General features: G+C 55.2%; 2 protein-coding genes across 2 annotated transcripts in view; one reads left to right on the forward strand and one right to left on the reverse strand.

Moving 5' to 3' along the window:
• Positions 1–6,449, forward strand: part of FAM83G (family with sequence similarity 83 member G) — a 29,567-nt gene extending 23,118 nt beyond the window's left edge. The window contains exon 5 of the mRNA XM_050967264.1: positions 5,852–6,449. Within this exon, the coding sequence (XP_050823221.1) occupies positions 5,852–6,277 (426 nt within the window). The 3' untranslated portion in view covers positions 6,278–6,449. The remainder of the gene's footprint in view (positions 1–5,851) is intronic.
• The window catches only part of SLC5A10 (solute carrier family 5 member 10), an 85,776-nt gene that overhangs the window by 50,108 nt on the left and 12,995 nt on the right, over positions 1–22,673 (reverse strand). The window contains exons 5-7 of the mRNA XM_050967279.1: positions 15,825–15,930; positions 6,367–6,572; positions 2,725–2,865 (exon numbers count right to left, since the gene is read on the reverse strand). Of these exons, the coding sequence (XP_050823236.1) occupies positions 2,725–2,865; positions 6,367–6,572; positions 15,825–15,930 (453 nt within the window). The remainder of the gene's footprint in view (positions 1–2,724; positions 2,866–6,366; positions 6,573–15,824; positions 15,931–22,673) is intronic.

The raw sequence follows: 22,673 nt of genomic DNA on the forward strand, positions 1-22,673 counted from the left end.
CCTCTGCCCCCCCATCCCTCCCAGCCCCCCACTGCTTCCCGGGGCTCCTCCCCATCGCCCCTGGGCCCCGCTGTCTCCCCAGGCTCCCCTCACCATTGCCCCTGGCCCCCACTGCCTCTCTGGGCTCCCTACTCCCCCAGGCCCCCACTGCCTCCCCATCCATCCCCCTATCGCCCCGACCCCTGCTGCCTCTCTGGGTTTCCCCCCTAACCATTCCTCCCTGGCCTCTGCCTCCCCACCTTTGCCCTGAGCTCCTTTCTGCAACCTCGCACCCCAGGCCTTCCCCGCTCCTTGCCTCTAGACCACGGCACCCGGGTGATTGCCCACGTGGCCCACCTGTAAGGCTGGCCCTGATGCTGCTACTCCTGGGTTGGCTAGACCGTCCTGCCACCCCCGCGGCAGCGGCGCTATTTATCGCGTGAGATCTCGATCAAAGCTAGCGCGCGTCTGTCTACCCAAGCTGGACGTTACATCTCCAGCTGCTCTGTGGATGTAGCCCGAGAGAGCGGCGAAGGGCCGTCTGGGAGCAGAGCAGAACACCCATCCCCCCCACGCCCCTTCATGAAGCTCTTTTCACCAAGCCGTATTTCAGGCTCCAGCAAAAGGCCCTTTCAGCAACAAACACGTGTGCTGTGGCATGATGCACAGGTGGGGCCAGGGTGGCCCATGCAGGCGGGTCCCACCCAGGCTTGCTGTTTAGCTCCTGATAAAACACCGATTAGCATCAGAGAACAGCACCCGGTGTGGCATGACTCAGAGGCACCCGGCAACAGTGCAGTGAAATAGGGATGGTGGAGAACATTGCAACAGTCCGCAGTCAGCACTTTTCAGGCCTACTCACTCTGCCTAGCCACAGCAAGGAACATGCTGATCATTTGGGCTTGGTTTTCGTTGCGGGACAGCTGTTCCTGCGAGGTGTGGCGGTGCCCGGACACGCCCCGCTTTTTGTCTCAAACGCTGAGGTTGCTGCTTCGCTGCTCAGCATTCACTGCATTTCCTTTTCTAGAGGCACAGAAATTAGTCCAGGGCCAGCTTTCACATTCCGCCTTTCAGTGTGTTCCATCATTCAGGGCCTGATCCTCCACTGGCAGAAATTGGAGCAGCTCCGCTGAAATCAGCGGAGCTACCCACGTGTACAGGGTCTCAGGATCCAGCCCTCAATGGAGCTCTAATCCAGTGGGTCTCAAACTTTTGTACTGGTGACCCCTTTCACATAGCAAGCCTCTGAGTGTGACCCCCCTCTTACAAATTAAAAACACTTTTATATATTTAACACCATTATAAGTGGTGGAGGCAAAGCAGGATTTAGGGTTGAGGCTGACAGCTCAAGACCCCCCATGTAAAAATCTCGTGACCCCCGAGGGGTCCCGACCCCCAGTTTGAGAACTCCTGCTCTAATCTGTCTATAGGTAACAAAATTTACCAGCCCAGACCCAGTGCATGCTCGCCCTCATGTCCCTGCGGAGATGATGCTAAGCTAACAGCCAATGCGATTTCACCCATTCACCTGAAAATCACAGCACTGTGTAAAGCCGGCGGTGCCAAAGCTTTCAAGCACTGCGATAAAGCAGTCTGCTGTGGCCCAGCTTCCCAGCCACTTTGTACTGGGATTAGTGTTCTTGCAATAGCTTCCTCAAGACTTCTGAAGGGCAAAGAGACCAATGAGTCAAGTGCTCATATTAGGAACAGCCAGAAACCTAAACCAGCTCATTATCAAGCTGTCACAGAGCGTGGGGGAGTCAGGATCCTGCACCCCCGTCTTCCTGTGATTTACCATGACTCTCAGCCAGCCAGCAAAACAGAAGGTTTATTGGATGACAGGAACACACAGGGCTGGTGCAACCCATTAGGCGACCTAGGTGGTCGCCTAGGGCACTAGCATTTGGGGGGCGGCATTATGGGTCCTTCGGTGGCAATGGCAGCGGCCGGATCTTCGGCTGCCCCAGTCGTTGGCATTTAGGCGGAGGGAGCTGGGGCAGGGGGGCACAGGGATGGCCGCCTGCAGCAAGTAAGGGGGGAGGCAGCACGCAAGGGAACCAGTCCCCACCCCAGCTCACCTCTGCTCCGCCTCCTCCCCTGAGCACGCTGCCCCGCTCTGAACCATTGTGAACATCAGTGGGGCATCAAGGATCTGCGTCCCAAAACTCAGACACACTCTGCAGAGTTTTGGTTCCAAATTGAACCCCAAATGGAAAGTCTGTTTCCCATTTGGATGCTGCTGAGATCTCACAACATCAGATGATCTTGCCAAGCTTGGGGCAAAGCCTCATAAGAAGAGCTGGTGCCACCGAATTTTAGCTCTAACCCCAAAATTCAGCCCTGATCCCCTCCCCCCCCACACACACCTCTAGTCCCAATTGGGATCGAAACAGCCCATCTCCAACACAACAACATAACGCTCCTTCCAAAGCATTTCACTGGCTGTATGCACACACCACCACTGAAATGCAGCCACCTCTGTGGTGGGGGAACTGCAGCCCACCGATGCCCAGCACACACTAGGAGGGAAAAAGGGGAACTTTTGACCAAGGATACTCAGGCAAATCTCATGCCCTTTGAAGAGCCCCTGCAGGCTGGTTAGTGTCCATGCAGAGGGACTCAGCGTGCTGTCCCAATCCTCTATGCAAAGTGGCTAAAGCTGCCCTCCTGAACTGCAACGGCTTTTGCTCAGTGACAGGCAAATTATAAAACCCTGCCGACACTTCCCCTTTGCTGTGTCTGTACCTCACCTGGATAGAGAACCCGGCTGATCATCCCGGGCATGATGATAACCCCCAGCGGCAGCATTTTCAAATAGCTCGCCAGGATGGAGCCGGCCTTGGCATGACTCAGGTTCTTAGCCGAGAGAGACCTCTGCACAATGACCTGCAAGAGAGAGGGAGACACGACCAGCTGCAGCTTAGTGCTTGAGAAATTGGGCCCTAACCACCATGTCATGTCCAAACTCCCCCAAACGCTGGGGACGTTCAGAACTCAAACCAAATTTTGCAGCCCAGGCCCATCTGGTCCTTGCATCCTGCAGGGCTGCTCCAAACAGGATCTGCTGGTATTATTCCAGAACATCAGAATGGCCCAGTGCCACCCATAGACTTCCCCCACTGGAGACCCCAGCTCCTTGCATGCAAGGTTCCCCCTCGCCCTCCACCGGGCCGGAGCGAGAGCACTGCATGCTGGGATACAACATCTCTGCGGGTGGCAGCTTTGAGCAACAGAGCAGGAACACAGCTGCACTCAGCCGTGTTTGAGATCAATCAGGTGGGATTGCTGGGTTCCTGGCTAGCGGCTAATGCGACCCTCAGAGAGCTCTCCCGCCGACAAAATAAATCCTCCCCCAGCAGGAGGCGGTAGCTTTGTCAGTGGAACAAAAGGCTCTTCAGAACGGTGCTTTTCGTTGGTAACACTTTTGTTGTTCAGGGGGCGGTAGGGGGCAGGCTTCACACTCCTGAACGACAAAAATTTTCCCGACGACAGTGCAGCGTAGACAAAGCCTTCGAGCGAGGTGAGACGTTGCAGGAGACTGGGCCCACGTATATTCAGAGACAGAAGCATTGTTAAGTCCTCAGTTCAGTGTGACAGATTCCCGTTCACACTGACCCTCTGTATCCTATAATGAAGGAGCAATTTTCCCCCCACAATTAAATTCCAGATTCCCCTCAAAAATATAGATCTATGTAAACAGCAGCACTGCCATGCGACCCTACACAAACAAACCCACTAGTGCTTATGGTGTCACATGACCATGCAGGCCCATCATGCTTTGCGTGCTGTGCCTCTCCGTGCTGTCCTTACAAGTGGGCTGAGAGCACTAGGCAGAGCATCTCACTGCTCCCTCACCATCCCCGCTGATCCCAAGAGCAGAGCGGTGCTGTAGCAGTGAGTGGAGGAGGGGGCACAAGGGAGCATTCCCGCAGTGTGCAAGGCGTGACGTTGTCATCTTCAAAGCACCAGACACCCGCCCACACAGCCTCACTCACAGAGCTGTTGCATTAGTGCTCCCATTTCACAGATGGGGAAACCGAGGCAGCAGAGTTAAGTGTCTTGCCCAAGCAACTCAGTAACAAAGCCAAGAACATAGAGCAAGAGTGGCTGGTTCCCAGGAACCAAGCTCCCCGCATTGACGACAGGGCCGGATTCGGAGCCTCTCTTAAAACAGCCAAGTCAGTGGAAGAGCTGCAAAAACCCAGCTCGGCTAAACAGCCCCTGCCAACCCCCATGGCTTCATTATCAGGGGCTCAGCCGTGTGTTCAGAGGTGCCGAGTGCTCATGACCCCCCATTGTTGTTGTGGTCTTGGGGCCCGGGAAAGGCCTGCATAGGTGACCTCCCCAAGCAGCAGCATCGCTCTGAGGGGCCAGAAACATTGTCTCAAGTCAGAAGGGCGAGGCTTTCCCTGCCATTGTGCCTTTATCCGTCATCTAGAGCTGCAATGAGCAGGCGTCTCACAGGCACCACGGCACTGAGCTACCGCTCGCTCACTCCAGCATCCGGGGGGCACCGCCGCTGAAATCGCTCTGGAGGGAGACTCGCATGGGTTAAGGGAGCCTCAGGCCCACAGATCCAAGAGAGCGGGAGGGCAAGTCATGTCATCTCATCGTGCCTCAGTTTCCCTTCTAGAAAGCGGGGTGTTGGGAGGCCCATGCCATTTCAGAGTGGGAGGCACTCAGGTGCTATGGAAAGGAGGCCCACTGATGCATCAACCAGAGTGGCAGGGCCAGAACTACAGCCTAGTGGGTCACCTGCAAGGAGCCAGCGTGTTTCTCAGCAGTGCTGCTGTGGCTCAGAGCCTTGTGCCAGGGATCCTGTTTGCTGACGAGGCGTGGTGGAAACACACATGGTGCATTGCCTGGTTTCCTGGCAATTGTCTCTGTTATCTAAATATTTGCTCTTATCCCAACACGTTCAATGGGCTTTTGCACGACACCATCCATCTGGGTCCTCTGGGTTTGTTCTGCATGGATCCAGCGCCAAGAGGCCTCTCTGGCTCAGGCATGGAGCCATATTGGCCTCTGAGCAGAGCCAGGACAAAGACACACCCAGGATGTGCTGGCGCATTGTGCCTTGTCATTTACACCAGGGTGAAGTGGATGTGGAATGCGGCCTCCCGCATGAGCGGAGGCCTCTGATTTGAGTATGGTTTTACGTCCATTTTACAGGCTGGCATGGGAGCCCATGGCAAAGGATTGGAGTGAAAAGAAGCCATTCGGGGTATTTAACCAGCTAATAAAATGGAAACAGAGGGAGACAAATATCCAGTTTATGCAAGTGGTGGATTAAAACTATTGGGGCCTGGACCCAATGTAAAGGCCCCTCTACACACCTAATCAAGGCCCCCAATGCTACGGTGCTGCTGGCTTCCTGCCCCACCAATGTTACCTCCTGCTCCACCCTTCTCAGGTGGCATCTTCCCCACCACTGAAATCCACAGCTCCAAGTTGTGTCGGTCCATGGTCCCCTCCATGCCCAGAGCCAGGACCTGCAGCTGCATGGATCTTGCCTTAAGCATGAAGCAGCCACACCGAGGTCATGATGGGTGTTTAGGCTACTATCCAGTGGCAGAGCACTGAAGTATCTCTGAAGGCCTAAGTGATGCCGTGAATTTCTGGGTGAAACAGAGGGCAAGCTCTCATAGGATCCGCACTGGAAAACGCTGGGTTAAGGCTTAATTCTTTCTCTTGGGGGTTTCCAGTGACCCCAGACCCAAGGAGAATTATAGCTAGGGAACGGTGAAGGGACTCGCCCAAGGTTGCACAGTAAGTCAGTGGCAGAGCCAGGCCCACATACAGCATTTCAGGCGTGTGTCCAACCCATTCTTGCCGGTAATCTTTATTCTCTTCTCTTGTCTTTATCAAACAGGGTCAGCCTTTCCACCACTACGTATCCAGGAACCCAGCATGCCCAGGACAAGGCAAAGGGGGTGTCCATGCCCCGAGACATGAGAAAAACCCAGGGCCCAGCAAATACAAGGTGGACGGAACCAGTGCTAAGAAACCCACCACAGCCACCAACCCCCCACCATACTGGCAAAGCAAAGGTTTCAGTTCCGCCAGGAACGTGCAGCCCCGCCACCTCTCGCAAGGCATCAGCAGAGCAACCGGCAAGCCCTTGTCCTCCCTCCCAGAAAGCCAGAGGACAGCGGACGAAGTGAGGACGCCACTCGGCATCCCACTCACCAAACTCTCACAGTCCAAGCACCTGAAGGCCAGGGCAGGCGGAGGCCAGCAGGTTTCCACCGACTCCAAACGGAGGCTCCCTGGGGCCGCCAGCCGCAAGGACCAGTAGGTACCGAAGCAGCTGGACTGCAAGTATTCAGAGGCCATAGAGCAGGGAGATGCAATTCCGCGAGGGAGGGGGAATATGTTTACATTTACCTGGTCGGTGCACCAGTACCAAGTGGCCAAGACAGACAGCCCGAGAGTCATGCCAGTCCAGGGGAGGTCTCCGGAGACGGGATCTCGGAAGAGGTGCATGGCGTCCACTCTGGGCAGGTGACATGTTGTGTTGGGGATAATCTTGGCCGGAACAGCCTTTAAATAAGCCTCTGCCAGGTTCTGGTATCCTCCGATCTTGCTAAACGCTGGAAGGGAACGGGGAGGGGAAGCTGGTTAGAGCACTGAAATACAAGCAGATCAGCTGGCAAAAGCCACAGCGACCTTCCCAGGCAGAATCTTTCCTCCCTTCCCGCTTGCCCCGAGAAGCAGGGCCAGGGAAAGAACCAACACACGTTACGACAGAATTTTATTCTTATTTAAGAGACAGCTGAGATTTTGCACAATTGGGCCCGGCAGAGTCCTGCTCCCCCCAGGGGAAGCAACCCAGGTCCTGGATCCAGGCTCCCCATCGGGACGCTCTCTCCACTGCGTTTGTACTTCCAATGAGTCACTTTTATTAAAGCACAAAGGTCCCTGGGCAGCCAAACGTTCTTGTTGAAGTGATAAACGCGAGCAGAGGGGTTAGCGACTGACTTGATCCGTGACGGTGCTAAGTGCACCCTTTGGCTCAGGGGTCAGGCCATTTTTTAGCGATCTAGGTAGTGACCTGATAGCCCCATAGTCTCTGGGTACCTAGACTCACTTCGCTGGGTTTTCTTAGGGTCCATCTACACTGCGAGCAGAGGTGACTGCAGCACGTGGAGACATACCTGAGATCGCTTCGACCTAGCCAGCGTGAGCTGTCCACCCTGCCAGGTATCCTGGCTAGGTACTCGAGTGGCTAGACCGTTCTGCTATTGGGACAGGAGCTGGCTAGCGCGGGCATGGCTGGACGTGCTACATTCACAGTCACAGCTCCGGCTGCAGCCCAGATGTATCCTGTGAAATGGCATCTTCTCTCTGGAGCAGTTAATTCCTCGGGGTGAAAGTGACACCTGTGCTAAAGGCCTAGCCCCCTGCTCTCCCCAAACCATCCCAAGCCTGGGTAGCCACTGCCAAATGAACCCCAGATTACAGACCCCGCTATCAGCGCCATCGCTCCACTCCCTGCCCCGCCAGCTTAAGCAGCGGCGACACTCATTGCGGCACAAGGATCTTGTGGAGCACCCAGCTGCCCGACAGCCGCGGGTAGTGCTGCCACGCGGGAATCCAGGCTTGCTTCTTCACAGCTGCTGGGAGACGGAGCTAAATTCACCTTGCAGTTGCCCCACTGAAGCCAGGGGATTACCCTGGCTAGCCGGGAGGAGAATATGGCCACGGATGCATAGGAAGGCAACCTACTTGGCTTGCAAAAAGAGGTGGGCAGATGCCGCTCCCTTTCCTCAGTGCCTCCTTCCTAGCCAGTTCATGCAAGAGCACGAACACCCCCTGTCTGTGGTCACTTCTCATGAGAGCAGGCGCTCCAGGTGTTTGCATCTCATCCACAGCATGCTAGGTGGCACAGCGACGGTTACTCACACCCAGGAGGAGCTCCCAGTCTCCTCTTGCCCAAGCCCATGCCATGCCCCCACTGGGCGCCGGGCACAGACTCCTGCGCCACGGCAGACAGGGCAGGGGCGAGGTAGCCATCTGGGGGCAGGTTGAGGAAGCAGCCCCACTATGAAGGGCTGGGCGAACCTCAGGCCCGGATATCGAGGGCTGCTTCTAGCACAACTTGTGGTGTTTGGGGCTGAATCCAACTCTCAGCACCTTGGCATTAGCAGCAGGTTAGATTCATGGGGTTGCTGGATTGGTATGGACCCTCCCCTCCACCCCCAACACCACCTTTCTGTGCCCTTTGAAGGAGTCTATGCCAGGGCTGCCACCCTCATGACTAGCTAGTGCCCATAAGTCACAGTGGCTGGCAGCCAAGAGAATTACCAGTGCAGCCCATGGAAACCGAACACCCTGGTAGTGCTCCTCCGGGCCCAGGCCAGAACTGGGGGCCAGGTGAAAGGCCTGGGCCATCTGCTGGGTCTGCCCCATGGAGCCTTTCATGCTCCAGTCTGCTGCGGATTTGTGTCCAAATCTGCAGACTCTTAAGCCGGATGCTCCCAAACACAGGCATCCTTGGCTGGGAATTCATTACTGAGAATTCACACTCAGGTGGGGTGACCAGATGTCCCGATTTTATAGGGACAGTCCTGATTTCTGGGTCTTTTTCTTATATAGGCTCCTATAACCCTTCACCCCTGTCCCGATTTTTCACATTTGCTGTCTGGTCACCCTACACTCAGGTAACAATGGCCCCGAGCCCAGATTTTATTCCTTTATTCTTTATTTATCGCAATGGGCAGACAGGCCCATTGCGATCCCCTGGTCTGACCTCCCACAGGACACAGCCCAGAACTGCTCTGGGTTCCTGCCTGTTTGAGCGTGAGCAGCTCTTGTAGAAAAACATCCACCCTTCCACCTTCTCCTCTTCATGCCCCCTGGCCCCCTGCACTGTGGGGACACTGAGATGGGGCTTCCCCCTCCAGAAATGAGCCTGACCAAACTCCGATCCAAACACCCCAGAACTCTGCGCTGATCGAAGTGCAGCGCTCTGTTTTGTCAGCGGTCCCCAGCTTTGTAACCGGCCAAGGCAAACAGCTCCCAGCAGTAGACGTTTGAGATCTGGGTCCCACTCTCAAGTTCGTGGTGTGAGTCCATCCCGGTTCCCTTTTTAAGATACCACCCCAAAAATGCACATTACTCCCCCCTCAGTGTCTTTCCATTCCAGTGCAGTTCCATGGCCATGTGAGCTGAGGACCTGAGTAACTCAGGCAGTGGTTACGGGCCCACCACAGGAGCAGGTGGACGAGGGTCTCTGGCCTGCAGTGGGCAGGAGGGTCAGACTAGATGATCCCGATGGTCTCTTCTTCTCAGAAGTCTGGGAGTCTGCGGTTTAGTCCTGGGACCATCAATCCCAGGCCAAAGTCAGAGGGGGGAGGGGGATGTTTTCAGAGCATCGTCTGAGGACTCGAACCCTCTCACACGCACACACACGCCGCTTTGAGAACAGGCCCGTCGCATTGGGGAGAGGATCAGTGTTTGTAAGCTCACCCTGCCCTTGTGAAAGGGGAAATGGCTACACGCCTACACCTGGTTAATCCCGGTGTGGGCGAGCCAAAGAGCGGGGTGGGTGGGAAGCAGCAATACATGCTCTCTAATAAGGGCGGGCGGTTAGCAAATGCTGAATCATACTGGAAAGCAGGTAGATGCACTCCGGGCCCTGCAGTATTTCCAAAGGCAGCAGTTTGCACGCAGCACCGCTGGCATTTGCACACACAGGAGGTGTGGACCAACAGAGGGATGTTGCAGTTTGGGAGGCCCGCTGAGAATTTGCTCCACAGCTGCCTCATTAATGCCCAATGTGTTCACACACCAGGATTAACGTCTTTGTGGCGCACGCCAAAAGGAATCAGGGATTTAGGCTGTGATTTCAATGACTTGCCATGGTAACCAAGCCATGCGCCACAATAAGAGGGTGTGTGCGCACGATGGTATGTTCCTCCCCAGAGGTCGGGACAAGGACTGTTTGCACCAATGCCACATTTGCGAGAGCCAGCCCAGGGCTAATGCTGGCTAGGGGGATCCCAGTCCAGAGCCCTGCGCCAGGCTGCTTGATTTTACCCCATCTAGAGCTGGGCTCCCAGCAGTGGGGTTGGGCTGATGGCAGTTCCAAAATGCTTTTCAAAAACTGTTTGTTAATTGACACATTTTGATTCAATTTCAAACTTTTTTCTTTTTTTTAACATTTTTGCATTTTTAAAATAAAATTTTGGGGAAAATTAAACAAAATTGGGGAGGGGGGGAAGGAAATTCCAAAACCTCAAGTCATTTCAACCCCCAAAACTGAAACCTTTCTGAAAACGTCATGTCAAGATTTTGGAACTGTTTTTAGGGAAGTTGGTTTTTGTTTGATTTTTCTTGACCGGAAATATTTGCAGAAATCGACCCAAGTTCACAAAAATGTTTCAGTTGACTTGGATCTGCATGTTTCAACTGTCAAAAATTTCAGATGAAAAATTTTGCCCAGTTCTACTCCCGACTATGTGGTCATGGCTTAGTTTTTGTAGAACAGCCTGGTGGGGGTAGCTGTTTAATACATGAACCCCGTACGAACCTGCTCTCTATGCAATCACGTGGTGCAGGTATTTCCTAGCAGGATCTGGTGACTTGAGGCTGTTCCTCAAAGTATTGTGCTGTTGAATATTTCTACAACAACAGCCCAAAATGAGTAGTGGGCAGGGACTGAACCTGTGACCTCTGATTTAAAAGCACAGGCCTCCACTGCTTGAGCTCAAGGAACAGCTATTTTGCAGCTGGCTGGTAGTAGCGGATTCAAGCCTGTATGTGTGATCTAGCCGCTAGAATAGGTTGACCAGACAGCAAGTGTGAGAAATCGGGGGGAGGTAATAGGAGCCTATATAAGAAAAAGACCCAGAAATCGGGACTGTCCCTATAAAATCGGGACATCTGGTCACCCTACACTAGAAGGCGACAAAGAGGCATTTGGGAATGCCAGCCCCACATGAGCGGACACCCGTGTGCATGCCATTCCCACACTTGCCCTCCAGATTAAAAACTAATAGCCATAGAGGCCTTCCTGCCTGCACCAAACCCAGGACAATACCCACATGCCAGGGCCTTTAGTTCTCTCTTCTCTGTCCCCAGCACAAACTGTGGCCGCCTTTCTGATCTGCACCTCCGGTAGGGTCAGGATGGTGGGTCTGGTCTGGTGACTACTAGGGGTGAACTGTCCTGCTCCTTTTTGTGCAGTCGAAGCCTTGGCTGCTGTTTGCCTTTGGTTTGATTTCTGTCGATACACGGCGTCAGAGACAGTGCCCCCTCCCAGCCCCCAGAGAACAGGTGCTGAACTGTACAAGGAGGGCGGGGGGGGGGGGCTGCACAGAACAGGTGCAGCAAGGATTGCGGAGACGTTGGCCAGGGAAGCAGGGGTGTCTGCGCTCTACCCTCGACTCTGCCCCTGACTCCGCAGCGATCTAGGACAAGTCACGTAGGTCAAAGCTGGTCAGGCTTAGGTGCTTCACCTGATTTCGTTGGGAGCTGCTGGCACCCAGCACCTCGGAAATCAGGCCAGTTACTTAGTCTCTGAGACTTTTCACCATGAGTCCCCCCACTTCCCCCAGTGCAGACGTAACTCACTCTGGAGTTAGGGTGTGTACACTCGGAAGACTATAGCAGCACAACGGCAGTGTTGCAGTGCAGACATTCACTACAGCCCTGAGACGGGGGTTCCCAGCAGCGTAGACAATCCATCTACCCGAGAGGCAGCGGATAGTTCAATACAAGAATTCTTCTGTCAACCTAGCACTGTCTACGCCCGGGGCTGGGCGACAGAGCTACGTCTCTCGGGGGGTGGATTTCTCCCACCCCTAAGAGCCATAGCTGTGTCATTGTATGTTCCCGGTGTAGACCACCTCTAGCGAGAGACACCCAACTGTGAAAATTGTGCCTTAACCCTTCTGCGCTCAAGCGCCCTGTCCATGAAAGGAGGAGAACGAGACTTCCCTACTTGCCAGGGGTGTTGTGAGGCTCTATTCACTCAGGTGCTCCAGTGATGAGCGCCTGGAAATGCCTGGGAATGAAGTTAGAGCAAAGCCGGAGGAAGACCCTGAGGAAGGGAAGTGAGTGCCCGACACCGGTTCCAGCTCCCTGGCTCCATGCACGTGGGATGCCGACTCCCTCACGCCTGGGCTTTTGCTGTGCATGTTGCAGAGAAGATCAAAGGAAGTGGCATTCTGCTGTGGGCGGATCCCTTCCCGTGATGCCCCAAATAACACCCTGGGAGTCAACAGCTGGGAATTCCCTGGATTGAAGTTCCACTTGATAGTCTGTTACCTAACCAGCCTGGCATCCTATATCGATCACATGGATCCTGAGAGCTGCCCCGTAGAACAGTGAAGGAGGAAGGGCACTAGGTGGGGAATTCACTCCTGTGCAAAGACTCAGCATGAAGTCTGCGCATTACAGGGTGTGCACACATGGGATATGGCCACAGGGGAGCATAAGCCGTCTGCAGAGCAACGAAGCTCACCCTAAACGTCTGGGCATGTGACTCGCTCGGATCAGGTATTTTAATTTATTTCGAAGCCTGCTCGAGTTGCGCGAGGAAAGGGGTTTCCCTTGAGCAGGGGTGTCTATGCGGCTCCCTGGCCTTACCTGTTACTGCTAAGACGACGGCGCCGATGATCATGATGAGCGTCTGCAGCGCGTCAGTGTAGATCACAGCTGCCAGCCCACCTGCACGAGACGGGAACGAGACACAGGGTCTCAATCGGCACCGGGCCGGGCGTTGTTGAAATGTCAACAATAAACCCAACCATTCACCTGGAGACTTGGCCATCGTTTATTGATCCCTGCTGAGCAGGAAACCTGCCTGGCAGGCCGGAAGTGCTTCCACCAAGGTAAAACAGGAGGGCCAGCTCCGTTCACTTCTGTGCAGCCAAGGGTTATGGGCCTGCCTGTCTCCCCGGGGCGGGCTGGGACCATGCATACTCCAGTTGCAGAGCAGGGAGCATAAGGGTGCTGCGCTCCCCCACAAGTGTAGAGGAGGGTGCAGAGGAGGCTGAGCACTGGGCCTTGCTGTCCGTGCTGAGCAGGAGATAAAAAGGAAGGAGAAAGGGCCGAGGGAAATGGGTTCATCTGGAAAGAGGAGCTGAAGTGAGAGCACCACGTTCTCGCGCTCCTGCGCAGAAGGCCATGCCGCAGCCACGCAGCAGCTTTCTCCTTAATGCCTGAGCCAAGTCCCAGGCACTGATCCAGCCCCGCTCCTCTCTTTCCTCTTTGCACTTCTATAGGCAGCCCCCAGGGATGCAGACAGCCTCTTGCTCAGTCCTCCGGCCTGTCCTCCTCCCCCAGCAAAGTAGGAATGTCCCCCCTGGGATGACAGTCCGCTCTCTCGGGCAGGGACCAGCTGAGTGTTCTGGGTTTGTACAGCTCCTAGCACAGCAGGGGCTCAGTCCATTGGAGCCTTTTAGAACGGTCACAAAACGGGGCTGTTATTCATAGGTCTGTGCGCGCATCCAGGCCTGGGGCGCACAGGTGCTAATACCTTAGTGCTTTGCCCTGTTTGTAACTAACCCAGCAAGGGGGCTTCCCACACTCAGCTGTGGACCTCTTTCCAGCCAACGTGAGAGCATTGCTAAGAAATGGATCCCTCCCTTTTCTTCCTTTCATCCCTTTCATCCGCAAGCAATTCCGCACCCTCCCTGGTGTTCTCACCCACCAGCTCCTGGCACTCTGAGCAGGTCCCCCATTAGTCACTGCCTAGCCAGGCGCTGCGCATTTAGTCCTTCCACGTCCTCTTTACCAAACAACCCCTTTAGCCATGCGGTTTGGCCAAGCCTGCTCGCCTAGGGAGATGGGAATTCAGCCAATGAGGAGCAGTGGCTTAGAAAGGTAGCTGAGCTGTAGAAAAAAGGTTTGAAGCGATTGACTCCTGTCTCACGGCAAAATTTCTGGGTTTCACATAACCCGTAACATCCGATTCGATTACACGGATTTTAAGAGATGTTCTCCTGGTTCAGTGGCTCATTGACCCCACCCACTCGCTGAGCTCATAGAGTTAAATACCCAACACCCACATATGCTCTATGGATTGAAAAACATGCGGCCACACTTTGTTTGGGAGTGACAGTGACATCCGAATACTGTTTAGAGCAGGGGGGGCAAACACATCGGGGTACGGAAACTGTATGGTGGGCCATGAATGCTCACGAAATTGGGGGTTGGGGTGCGGGAGTGGGTGAGAGTTCCGACTGGGGGTAGGGGCTCTGGGGTTGGGCCTGAAATGACAAGTTCGGGGAGTGGAAGGGGGCTCCAGACTGGGGTGCGGGTGGGTGAGAGCTCTGGGGATGAGGGGTTTGGAGTGTAGGAAGGGGGCTCCAGGCTGGGACCAAGTGGTTTGGAGGGTGCGAGGGGGATCAGGACTGGGGTAGGGGTACAGGGGAGGGTGTGATGGCTCTGACTAGGGGTGCAGGCTCTGGGGTGGGGCCCGAAATGATAAGTTTGGGGAGTGGAAGGGGGCTCCAGATTTGGGTGGGGGGTGAGAGCTCTGGGGGTGAGGGGTTTGGGGTGCAGAAGGGTGCTCTGGGCTGGGACCGAGGGGTTCAGAGGGCAGGAGGGGAATCAGGACTGGGGTAGGAGTACGGGGGAGGGTGTGAGGGCTCTGGCTGGGGGTGCAGGCTCTGGGTGGGGCTGGGGTTGAGGGGCTTGGGGGTACAAGAGAGTGCTCTGGGCTGGGACTGAGGGGTTCGGAGGGGGGGGGAAATCAGTGCTGTGACAAGGGATTGGGGTGCGGGGAGGAGGGGCTCAGGGTGCAGGCTCCAGGCAGTGCTTACTGCAAGCAGCTCCTGGAAGCATGTCCCCCCTTCGGCTCTGAGGTGCGGCCAGACGGCTCTGTGCACTGCCCCATCTGTTCCCCATCCGAGAACCGTGGCCAGTGGGAGCTGCAGGGGCAAAGCCTGTGGACAGGGCAGCATGCAGAGCTGCCTGGCCATGCCTCTGTGTACTACACAGGAGCCGGAGGGGGGTCATGCCAGCTGCTTCCTGGGAGCCTCACAGGGTGGGGCAAGCCCCCAACCCCACTCCCCGGCTGGAGCGGGGCAAACCCCCGACCCTGCTGCCCGGCGGGAGCTGAGGGCCAGATTAAAAGGTCTGACAGGCCGGATATGGCCCACGGGCCGTAGTTTGCCCACCCCTGGTTTAGAGGTACTGGAGTGATGTATTGATTTGATTGAAAGGAGAAGAGATTGGCCCAAACTTTCTGGGCTGGCGTGACTCCCCTGGCACTGATAATGAAGGGAACCATCACTCCTGGTAATAATTCAGGGGCCTGCCACGGGTCTGTGCGGGGTGGAAGCCAGGAACTCATGAATTTTACTCCCAGCTCTGACCCTCACTACCTGTGAATGGTTGGGGAAATCCCATTGGTCAGCCCACCAGTAAAGCAGGGAGAACACTGGTTACTACCTCCTCTCCGGGCATGAATGAGCTGATATTTGTGGTCACTGAAGCCGAAGAGCACAAGGATTACGATAAGCAGGGAAGTTTGTGGTGAAGTGCGTTCGCTAAGGCCCTTTGGCTAAAGGATTAGACCCTCTGAGGATGGTCACGGTGTGGGGATGTTGCAAAGGTGCCATTAATAATAGGCCCACCTGTGGGCACACGTACGTATACACAAGAGAGAGTCCAAGGCCCATGTTGGAGAGGGAGGAAGTCCGCTCATGCAGCCCTCACCCTGCTGACTTCCCTGGCCCAGGCAGCGTCTAGCAGTGCAGCCGCAGGGGGCAGGGAATCCCGAGCCAACGAGCCGAGGGGTATTTCAGTAGCTAGAAGAGGAACATAAGCGTTGTGTGCCCAACAGAGCGCCGGCCTGGGAGTCCATCCTGCTCCAACACTTGGCAGCTTACCAGCAATGGTGTAGAGAGCTGTGACCACCAGCATCAGGACGGTGGAGAGGTAGAGGTTCCAGCCCAGGCAAACTTGTACAAACAGGGCCCCTGAGTACAGATCTGTCTGCATGTGAAATAAAGAACATGGCGTTTGGGGGAGGCCCACGGCTAGGCCCTGCCAACACACAGAGAGGTGGGAATGGGGACAATCTACCCAGAGCTAACCTGAGTACCACGGAGCTTGGCACCTTCCGCCATGCACCCAACTGGAGGCAAGCGCTTCCCCACGCAGGCACCGCGGGACATGAACTGGAGGTCTCAGTACACCTCAGCAACTGCAGAGCCACTGGCAATAACCAGGGGACTGACCTGCCCTTCCCACCCAAGTAGTGCCCAGAGCTGGGCAGGCAACACCTAGAGAAGCTCCAAATGCCACTTCCCCGTGGTGGGGCCATTTGGAGAGAAAATGAGTATTTCAGTCATCAGGGCTGGCAACCTGCCCTCTCTCACGCTCACACAGGGGTCTAATCCTTAATGAGGAGGCGGTGTGGTCTAGTAGCTAGCACACTTGCGTGGCACTCAGGACACCTGGTTCTGTTCCCAGCTCTGGGGCTGGCCTGCTGGGGACATCTTGGTAACGTCAGTTGACTTCACTGTGCCTCAGTTTCCTCAGCCATAAGATGAGGCTAATGATACCGACTGCCTATGTGACGTGCTTTCAGTTCTCTGGAGGACGAGTGCCATAGAAGAGCTTGGGATTATTATTATCCCGCCAGGCGCTGGCATGTCCCCATTCCCTTGAGAACAAAGGAGAGTTAAGGGTGCTCAGAACCTGCCAGGATCGGGCCTGTCACTGACCCATTAACCCCTCTTCCCTGCCCCATTGCTGACCCTACCGCTGAGAAGGCAGATGGTCACTGCAGAACTGGACTCAGCATCTCCCCACGGCAGGTAACTCCTCACTAGCACACTCTCCTCCTGGCGCTACTTTCAGCTGAGGATCTCAAAGCACTCTAGAAACATTCACTTATTAAGCCTCATACAACCCCTGACAGGCAGGTGAGCACCAGGTGGGGAAACTGAGGCAGGGCACGGTCAAGTGACTCAGCCAAGGTCACGCAGCAAGTCAGCGGAAGATTCAGGAGCAGAACCCAGGAGCCCCAACTCCCCCCTGCCTCTGCCTCACATCTTTGTTGTTTCAGGCTAAGTGCAGGCCATGTTCTCCGAGCAGGATCCATCCCCTGGAGCTCCAGGGAGAGGAGATGACCTCGGCAGCGTCACTAGCTCAGATACCTAGGAACTAGAGACGCTAATTCCTGGTTACGCTGAACTCCTGATATGACGCACGATGGCACAGAGTCTCTCCCATGTGGCACACCCATGCCTGGAAGGCAGCGAGCTTGGCGCAGCACCAAAGGGAGGATGGCCCAGGCGGATAAGAGGGGTGGGCTCCTCCCAATCCCCAGGCCAGGCACTCAGTTCTCCTGTGAAAGGCAATTAAGCTGCCTCATCTCTGCAACATCCACCATCGGGCCCTTCCCAAAGAGTGGCTAGGGAGAGCCGGAGGCAGAGTGGAAGAGGGCACGGCCCCCAGGAGAAAATGGAGCACAGGAAACACACAGGAGTTGTTCTCCCCCATGATGGCAGGGTGCCACAGAGGCAGTGCAGCATCCAGACCCCCAGAGACCCTGAACCTAGAGATGGCTGGAGGGGAGCCCTCAACTCCAGAGCCAGCAGGAGCTTTGGGCCACAGCTCAGCCCCTCGGTCTCTGTTTTCTGTCTCCTCAGCAAACTCCTTTGCCGTCTCTGCCACCCTTCGGCAGGCCAGCGGGCACACGTGATGGGTGCAGTAATGGGGGAGGGCCAGACTATCCCTCTCTGCTTGACTGGATTCGTTCCCTTGGCAGCCACCACCGCCTTTGAAAAGCCTGCCAAGCCGTTTCCCAGAGCCCCGCTTCCCGCCAGCTGGAGTGGGACGCTGAAGCTGTCTGAGCTTCGGGCCATCCCCGGTGCCATGGTGAGCCACGAGCTGGGGTGCTCACATGGGCAGAGGGAGCTCAGGCCAAGCACATCACAGATAGGATCCACACCAGGAGAGGAGCAGACGGGCTGAGTGCAAACACTAGAGGAATCGCTGGGTCTGTATTTCTATAACACCTCTTAGCCGAAGATCTCAGAGCAAACAATTAGCTCAACCCCTACACAAGCTGATTAAGGATTATACCCATTTGACAGATGGAGAAACTGAGGCACTCAGCAGCGATAGGCATTGCTTGCAGTTGGGCAGCAAAGACTAGCAAAGTGAGGGATCAAACCCAGCAACCCTGACTCCCAGTCCCCTGCTCTAGCCACCACACCATATTTGCAGCCCCCACGCAGCTGTCAGGGTTGGGTGTATGCTTAGATTGGCCAAAGGAGCCGTTCTAACACACACCAGAGGTTCGATGAGCCCAGCTTCTGGGGCACAAGGAGGAGATGTTGCCATGGACATTGCAACAAGACGCCTTGAGGGACCCCAGCCAGCCCTGCAGCTCTGCTGGTCACCTAGGAGAGACCTGTCCCGGCCCCCCTCCCACCCCCCCACCAGGGGAGGGACTGGTCGCTCCAAAACCCTTTAAACCTCGTCATTCGATGAAATGTCACCTTTGACCAAAAGCTGGGGGAATGTCTCTTCCCTGGCACGTCGCTGATTGCAAGGCTACCACCCACATGGAGAGTGCTCTCCAGGGCACCGTCCTTCTGAGCCTCATTCTTTTGTGGCATCACACTCTGTTCGAATCACACGGCTCCACGGGACTGGAATGGAAGGACAGAAACCAATGGCTGCCCATGGGCACCTTCCGCTGCCCGGCGGAGAGCGTGCATGGAAAGGTAAGTGGGAAGTTAGTTAAACATGTAGGGCCAGATCCTCAGCTGGTGCAAATCAGCCCAGCTCCACGGATGCCCATTTACCCCAGCTAAGGATCTCAGCCCTGAGTCAGCCTGAGTTCCCAGGGCAGCCAGGCGGCTGCAGGAAGTGTCGTTTATATCTCCTTGTGCCAGCCCCCAGTCAGTCAGGCCTCCAAAGCAGAGCCTTTAAGAGCTGCCATGGGAAGACCTGCCGACGAAGGGCCAGAGGTGGTTATTAGTAAGAGATCCTTTCCAGGATGGAACTTGGTCCCAGACCAGACGGGCCCTGGGAGGCAGCAAACTAGGGGCCAGGAGACCTGGCTTTTATTCCAGTTCCTGCCGGGTGACCTTGGGCAAGTGAGTTTCCCTGTGAGTACAACATGGATAACCACAGTCACTCACCCAGCCTGAGAGAGCACTCAGACCGACAGAGGAAAAGGCTAAATATATCATTCATGCCCCAACCCCTCGCACACTTTCCACAGCCCCTTCCACACCAGGATCTCGGCTTCTGGCCTGCGAGGGGCAGGGCCCCAGAGCGTGCCTTCTGTTTGGAGCAAGGGAAGGAGGAAGAAGGAGTTGTCCCAGAAATGCAAATAGGATGGTGGAAGGAGCAGGAAGAGCCCCACGCTCCCTAGGTCATGGGGGATTGTAGCACCTCCCTCTGTTATACAGAACCCGGGTGCAGACATCACTCCTTCGCCAGAAGGATCTCCAGCATGCCTGCAGCATCACAGCGGGAGCCGGACAGGCCCAACAGACATTACTGGAAGAGTCCCAGATTAACAAGGCCTTTAACTTGGAAAGTTCAGGAGAAGAGGAGGACTTGGTAAGACTCAACTCCATGGGAGCTTCACAAATGCAGCTTGTGGATGTTCTGCGAGCTGGTGGGACACCTGCCGATTTAATCAGGAGGGTCCCGGCTACACCTGGTGCTGGGGCGCAGCCCGATCCATGCAGCTGAGCTGCGTCACACTCAGCGCAGCAAAGCGGGCCATCAACATTCTCCACGGGATTAGCGGCTGGGTTGTGCAGGTGGAACTGAGGGCAAGATCTAGCTCCTGAAGCTCAAGGCTTCTCTGAGGGGGAGGTGAGAACCGCAGCCACGTGGGCCCAGCCTCATGCTGGGTGACGGGAATGAACCAGCCCTGTCTGACATCCCCGGGAGCCGGCCAGGACGCGGGAAGAACATTCGCAGTTCTCTAATCTATGTCGGCAGCGCGTTCTGCCGACCTGCATGGAATTAGCCCCCTGGCTGGACCTGCCAGGCTCCATCCCTGCTGGATACATGGGAGCTGCGGCTGCTCTCGCTGCCCAAGACACAGATCCAGCACCGGTGCCCAACCCAAGCAATTGGGTTCTGCATTGTGGATCTCTCTGCAGCACCCTGGGGATGTGGGGGGAAGCAAGAAGGAAGCCTCCCACCAGTCTGCCAAGGAGTCCCTCCACGGCCATTACTGCAGTCTGGCTGGAAGAGCCCTTGCTCCCTATGGCGAGAAAATAGCTGGTGGATCTTTGCAGGTATGGACTCGCCCACAGTCCCCACATTCTGCCCTTGCTCCACTGCCCAAATCCCCTTGGTTTGTGGGGTTGGTATCCCTGACTCGGAATAGAGCCCAGCCCACATGTTTGTACCACTCCACTTCTACAGCAGCCAAGACCCTCAGGGAGGGGAACCAGGATTGTCCCCTAACTGAACAAAACATTTGACTCTTTTTAACACACAGCCATGCAGTTCATAATTAATGACTGTATGATGTAATGCCCAGGCTGGGGCCAGAACGTCTGCTGACGTCCACCGCTCTGTGCTGGAGTCAATCACGCTCTGGTGGGTGTTTTAGTTAATGGGTTCTAGCTAGGTTATGAATTTGCCTCCACTCCATTCTGGCCAAGCCAGCTCTACAGGAGAGGCCAGGTCAGTACCCAGGGTCCATTAAGATCTTGGATTCTCTGCTGAGGCTGTGGGGGTTGGGGGAGACACTGAATACTGGCAGTGCTTGATGTGGGCACCTTTCCACAGAGAACACATGACCGAAACCGCAACTAAGCCCTAATAGGACTTTGGGTCAGCTATCTTATGCAGCCCCCCAGGAATGGCGCCAGATGTCAGCATCATCTCCTGGACTAGGTAATTCCACTGCAATGGGTCAGAGATCAGCAGAAACTCACCAATAACAATAATGATACCCAGGGCCATGCTCCATCCTGAAACTCTAAGCGGGAAGGCTCGAGAGCCGCTCACACTCCCCTAAGCCACTAGTCCCAGCACAAGGTATTATTAATGTAGAGGGTCATTCTCCACTGGTAAGAGCACAAAGTAGCGTCAGTTCCCCCGACCACAGTTCCATCCCATGGAGCTGGGATTAAAGGGGCCATTGTCCATCGCGTTCCCTGGAGCTCCCAATGTTCTTCTCTGGAGTGATTTACTGTCTTTCCTGCCAGCTTCTAAGCCTTCAGTCCTGGGACTGTCCCCAGCCCAGCAAGCCTTCACTTCGCCCCCTTGTCCCAGCCGTGGAGAGCAGATTTCATAACTGCTCCTCCTGGGTTCCTTAAGGTCTAACAATGTTTGCTTCCAGCTACAGCTGGTGCAAATGCCTTTAATTCCTGGCTCTGAAGAGGCCACGGCATCTCTACCTGCTTTGTAATTTTGCTAGGGTGGCAAACAATGAGAGTACATGTGACTGGTTAATAAGACATCCCAAAGACAAAAACAAGCTCATTAAAAGCAGGCCTGAACCATGCACAAGACAAGTTGTTTCCATCGTATGAGGAGGGCAAAGCCTTTGAAGTCAGGCCCTGCAGCCTTGGCAGGAGGCTTGCCCTTCCCTGCACCCGTGAGTGACCTCACTTGAAAACTGGCTCTGACCCAATGCCGTCAGCACGGCACAAAGAGAAAACAGGCACAAGGCAGCATTTGGATTTAATGGGGTTAACCCCATGGCCCTGGTGAAGTCAGGACGGTGCTGGAATGCGGCAGCCAGGGAACATACATGATCTTTAAAGCAGGCCGATACCCACAGTGTGCCAACGTGGGCTGCCCAGCCAGATAGGGTGCTCCAGTATATTCTTACATGATGCCATGTACTAGCCAGGCACAAAGACCCCTGGGGAAGCCCATCCTGAGAGAAGTTTAACATCCCACTTGAGCTGGCAGTAGGATTTGAACCTGAGACCTTCAGCTTAGTTGGGTGCGTTGTAGGTTCATGCTTTCCTCTAAAGCATCCCGCAACAGTCCATGCAGGAGGCAGGACACTGGATCAGTTTGTCCCTGTGTGCTTGCAAACATTCATCCCAACACATGGCTGGCAACAATTACCCCATCCAAATGTACCTAGAATGGAGCTAGTGTAACACAGACAGATCGACGGGCTGAAATTTGGCCAAGCCACCATGGTAACCACCCCTAATTTCTGAAAAAGTGTCACAGTGTCGTTAGCGACAATGAGGGGCCAAGATTGTGGTTTTACAGAATCATAGAGATGTCGGGCTGGAAGGGACCTCGGGAGCTCATCTAGTCCAGCCCCCTGCGCTGAGGCAGAACCAAGTAAACCTAGAATACCCCTGACATGGGATTGTCCAACCTGCTCTTAAAAACTTCCAGTGATTCTACAACCTCCCTTGGAAGCCTGTCCCTTAACTATCCTTCGAGTTAGAAAGCTTTTCCTAATCTCTCACCTAAATTTCCCTCACTGTAGATTAAGCCCCAGACTTCTTGTCCTACCTTGAGTGGACATGGAGAACTATTGATCACCATCCTCTTTATAACAGCCCTTAACTTATTTGAAGACTGTTATCAAATCCCCCGTCAGAGTTCTCCAACCGAACCAGACCAGGTGTCCTCACAGGTCAGCGTTTCTAAACCTTTTGTCATTTGTGTTGCTCTCCGCTGGAATCTCTCCAGTTTGTCCACCTCTTTCCTAAAGTGTGAGTCCCCGAATGGATGCAGTTCTCCAACTGAGGCCTCAGCTGTGCTGAACA

Source organism: Gopherus flavomarginatus, chromosome 9, assembly GCF_025201925.1.
Source record: "Gopherus flavomarginatus isolate rGopFla2 chromosome 9, rGopFla2.mat.asm, whole genome shotgun sequence".
Lineage (NCBI taxonomy): Eukaryota > Metazoa > Chordata > Testudines > Testudinidae > Gopherus > Gopherus flavomarginatus.